Source organism: Arachis ipaensis, chromosome B01, assembly GCF_000816755.2.
Source record: "Arachis ipaensis cultivar K30076 chromosome B01, Araip1.1, whole genome shotgun sequence".
NCBI classification, from domain to species: Eukaryota; Viridiplantae; Streptophyta; class Magnoliopsida; order Fabales; family Fabaceae; genus Arachis; species Arachis ipaensis.
The window spans coordinates 25,356,336-25,360,543 of record NC_029785.2 but is presented as its reverse complement, the minus strand read 5'-3'; the positions used below and the strand labels follow the sequence as shown (position 1 = coordinate 25,360,543).

General features: G+C 47.6%; 1 protein-coding gene across 1 annotated transcript; it reads left to right on the top strand.

Annotated features, from left to right (window-relative positions):
- Positions 1,391-1,942, top strand: LOC107648738. Its single transcript, XM_016352572.1, has one exon. It carries the CDS (start codon positions 1,391-1,393, stop codon positions 1,940-1,942), a length of 552 nt encoding a protein of 183 aa, XP_016208058.1.

The window sequence follows — 4,208 nt, the reverse complement described above, 5'->3', positions numbered from 1 at the left end:
ATCTAATTTGCACAAAAATCTTTAAAATTAGTATTTTAATCTACGTTTTAATTATTTTTACTTCTCTAAATTTTAAAAAAAAAATTGATTTCCTAATCTTCTTGGCTCATACTTATTTTATTAGTTAATTAATTATTAATTTACCAAATTTTATATTATAAACACTCGATTTGAACTGTTGATTAGATTAAATCTTAATTATCCATTAAAAAGGTAAATGGCTAAAATTACAGATGGAACTTAGAGTTTAAGTGTGTAAGTCATTTATAACAAATACTTGTGTTAGTGAAGTGTTATTTCTACCAAAACTTCATTTTTCCTGTATTCATTTGTATTCGTAGTTTTTTTGCTAAATATTGACGGTTAGATTAAATTTGATCTTAGTTTAAGAAATTAAGTGACTCTAGATACTAGCACAACAGTATGTCTAAGAACATGACAACATGCTTACTACTTGAGTAGAAATAAATACATATGATTCATATAAAAATATTTTATTTATATTAATTACTTTAATTTAATAATATTGAATCATATAGTTATTGTTCCGGCCCAACCCAACTAACCAAAGACCCGGGTCCGGACGACCAGCCGACTCGGAGGTCTACCGAGTCCAACCCCAGGAAGTGACCCAAACGTCACCTCCCCTCCCGTGAGTACTTGGACAGTTGTCAGAAGCTTCCAAACATGTGGGCCTGGCCCTCAAGGGCCCACCTGAGGTACGAACGAATGGAGAGTATAAAGGGGGAGGGACCTACCCCTCCTTAGAGGTATGTCACCTAACCCTAACCCTAATAGCCGCCTTTTGTACGGACACTGACTTGAGCGTTGGAGTTCTTGTAGGTGGTCCCACCTTATCCTCAACTCATCAGGCCGGAGGAGTCACTCACCGAAACACTCCAGCGTCCATCTCCCAGTCACCCCCTCCTTCATCACCACCAAATCCAACCCGTTCGGTACACGAGAAACCGAATATTGGCACCGTCTGTGGGGACCTCTGGCGTGAATGGATTTTCTGTGGGGCTCGGTCGATGAGCAGGAAGAAGAGGAAGTGCGTGAGGAGGAGGGAACCCGCCTGATGAGTAGAATAGCCTCTATGGCTTCCTCTCGCGAGCATACGAAGACCCCTCTCGTAGGAACGACCCTCTTTCCCGCTCCCCGAAAAGACGCTCCTCCGGGGGGACGGGTGGTGACAACGCAAGGATCATGCAGGAATTACGCCACCAAGTGCAAAATCTTGAAAGGGAGTTGGCAGCCAAGGATCGCTATCGATCCAGCCTGAGCATCTCCCGTACCCGGTCTCCCCCTATGAGATCGGAAGCCCAGGGAAGAAGCCCCTAGAGGGACCGTACTAGGCATAAAGCAGATGCTCAATCTCCTTCGACCCACGATGGCCAAGGTGAGAACAGAGAGAGACCGAGAAGGTGACGTGGCCCTAATCATGGGAGTGACTCTATTTCACCCCTCTATCCTTAAGGTCCGGCTGCCGAAATACTTTGACAAGCCAACAGACATGAGATACGACAGAACCCAAGACCCTCAGGAGCACCTGATGGCCTTTGAGACCAGGATAAACCTTGAGGGTGTCGGCAATGCAGTGAGGTGTCGTGTTTTCTCCGTGACCTTGGCAAGACCGGCAATCTGGTGGTTCAATGCACTTCCACAGGGGTCCATTATGAGCTTCTCAGACATAACTCACAATTTTTTAGCGCAATTCACCACACGCATCGCCAAAGCCAAACATCTCATTAACCTTTTAGGGATCACCCAAAGAGCCGGTGAACCGACCAGGAAATTCCTCGACAGATTCAACGACAAGTGCCTGGAAATTGACGGGTTGACCAACTCAGTGGCTAGTCTGTGTCTCACGAACGGGTTATTAAACAAAGATTTTAGGAAGCATCTCACCACCAAGCCTGTATGGACCATGCAAGAGAAATAGAACATGGCGAGGGAATACATCAATGACGAGGAAGTGAGCCAGGTGGTGGCAGCCAACAAATGGCAGCCAACCAACCCCTCCCCACGTTAAACCGGGCACACAGAAAGGTAGAAAGAACCCTCTAAGGATGGAGGACCGGCTAATCCCTTCAAGCCCTTCCCCTGAGTCGGAAAGTTCACGAACTATACTCCTCTAACGACCCCAATCGTCGAGGTCTACCAGCAGATCACCGACAAGAGCATCTTGTTGAAACCACAGCAACTGAAGGACAGAACAGGCAGGAACAAGAGCTTATATTGCAACTACCAAAAAGGTTTTGGCCACAAAACTCAAGACTGCTTCGACCTAAAGGACGCTTTGGAACAAGCCATTTGCGAAGGCAAACTAACTGAGTTCTCTCAGTTCATAAGGGAACCTAAGAGGAGGGAACGCGAACGTTCCAAAAAAGACAGGAGCCGAGTAGTGAAGCCAAGGCAAGGGCCTAACGAGGACAATGACCGCAGACTCACTATTATTAACGTTGTAGTCGGGAGAGATGCACCCCCTAGGTCGAAGTCTGCGAGAAAGAAAGACGCTAAGATCTTGGCCGTATCGTCAGGTAGCCACGAGACGTCGTCTAAGGAACCACCAAGAATATCGTTTAGGCCAGAAGATCAGTGGTTCCATGACATCCCGGAGAACACCCCATGGTGATCACAGGAAGAGTCGAAATTGGCTTGGTCAAACGAATCCTCATCGACCCTGGAGCTGACTCCAATATCATGATTAGAAACGTTTTTGATGCCCTAGGGCTCCGAGAGACCGACCTTAAAACTCATCAGCATGAGGTCATTGGCCTAGGAGACAATTTCATAAAGCCCGATGGGGTGGTCACCCTCCCAGTTAGCATCAAAGGAGGAGAAGGGAAGAGATTGGTAATAGCGGAATTCGTTGTCTTAAGGGACTCCACAGCCTACAATGTCATCCTAAGGAGGAAGACAATCAATGAATTTTCTGTTGTGATCTGCACTAAGTTTTTTATCATGAAGTTTGTCACAGACGATGGATCGATGGGATCCCTTTGGGGGACCTAGAAACAGCGGTTGCGTGTGACAACCTCTCCCTAAGAAAGAAATCGAAGGAAGCATCCGGGGTCTTCTTGGCCGACTTAGATTCCACGGTAGACGACAAGCCGAGGCCCGAGCCCGAGGGAGACCTGGAGAAGTTCAGGGTCGGTGACACGGAGGACAAATTCACCTTCGTAAACAAGAACCTCCCCCATGACCTGAAAGAGCCCCTCATGGAGGCCATCAGGGCAAACGGCGACCTATTCGCCTGGATGCCAGCTGACATGCCTGGGGTAGACCCCGATTTCATATCCTACCGACTTGTCGTGAAGCCGGATGCCAAGCCCGTTGCTCAGAGGTGGAGGAAGATGTCCCAAGAGAGAGCTAACGTGGTGGCCAAGAAAACGGTCATCCTGTTAGAAGCGGGGTTCATTAGGAAACTTGAGTACTCGACATGACTGTCAAAGAGTCCTCATAAAAAAGGCAAATGGAAAGTGGCGGATGTGCGTCGATTACTCGGTCCTCAACAAAGTGTGTCCCAAAGACTTTTTCCCTCTCCCCAACATTGACGCCTTGGTAGATGCGGCAGCAGGATATCGCTTCTTAAGCTTCATGGACGCATACTCAGGGTATAATCAGATACTGATGCACAGACCCGATGAGGAAAAAATGGCCAGGAGGCACTTACTGCTATAGGGTAATGCCATTTGGCCTGTGGAACGCAAGAGCGACCTACCAGAGACTGATGAACAGGGTTTTCAGTGACCTTATCAGGAAGTCGGTAGAAGTCTGTGTCGAGGATATCCTAGTAAAAACCAGCCAACCAGAGAACTTGGTCGGCGACCTGAAAACCGTCTTCATGTCTCTCCATAGACACAATATGAGACTTAACCCCCTCAAATGCGCTTTTGCCATAGAGGCCAGGAAGTTTCTCGATTTCATGATAACCCAGAGGGGGGGGGTCGAGGCCAACCCTGACAAGTGTAAAGCTATTCTGCGGATGATGAGCCCGAGAAGTGTTAAAGACGTACAGAGATTGGCCGGAAGGCTCACCAGCCCTATCCCATTTCCTCGGCACGTCAGCAGCCAAGGCTCTTTCTTTCTTCAACCTTATGAGGAAAGGGATAGCCTTTAAGTGGAACCCAGCCTGTGAAGAAGCTTTCAACCATTTCAAGAAGATACTCTTAGCCCCACCAGTCTTGGGCATGCCCAAGGATAGC

Excerpts from the sequence above, each read along its gene's own strand:
- LOC107648738 (XM_016352572.1), top strand. The coding sequence starts at position 1,391 with ATGGCCAAGGTGAGAACAGAGAGAGACCGAGAAGGTGACGTGGCCCTA.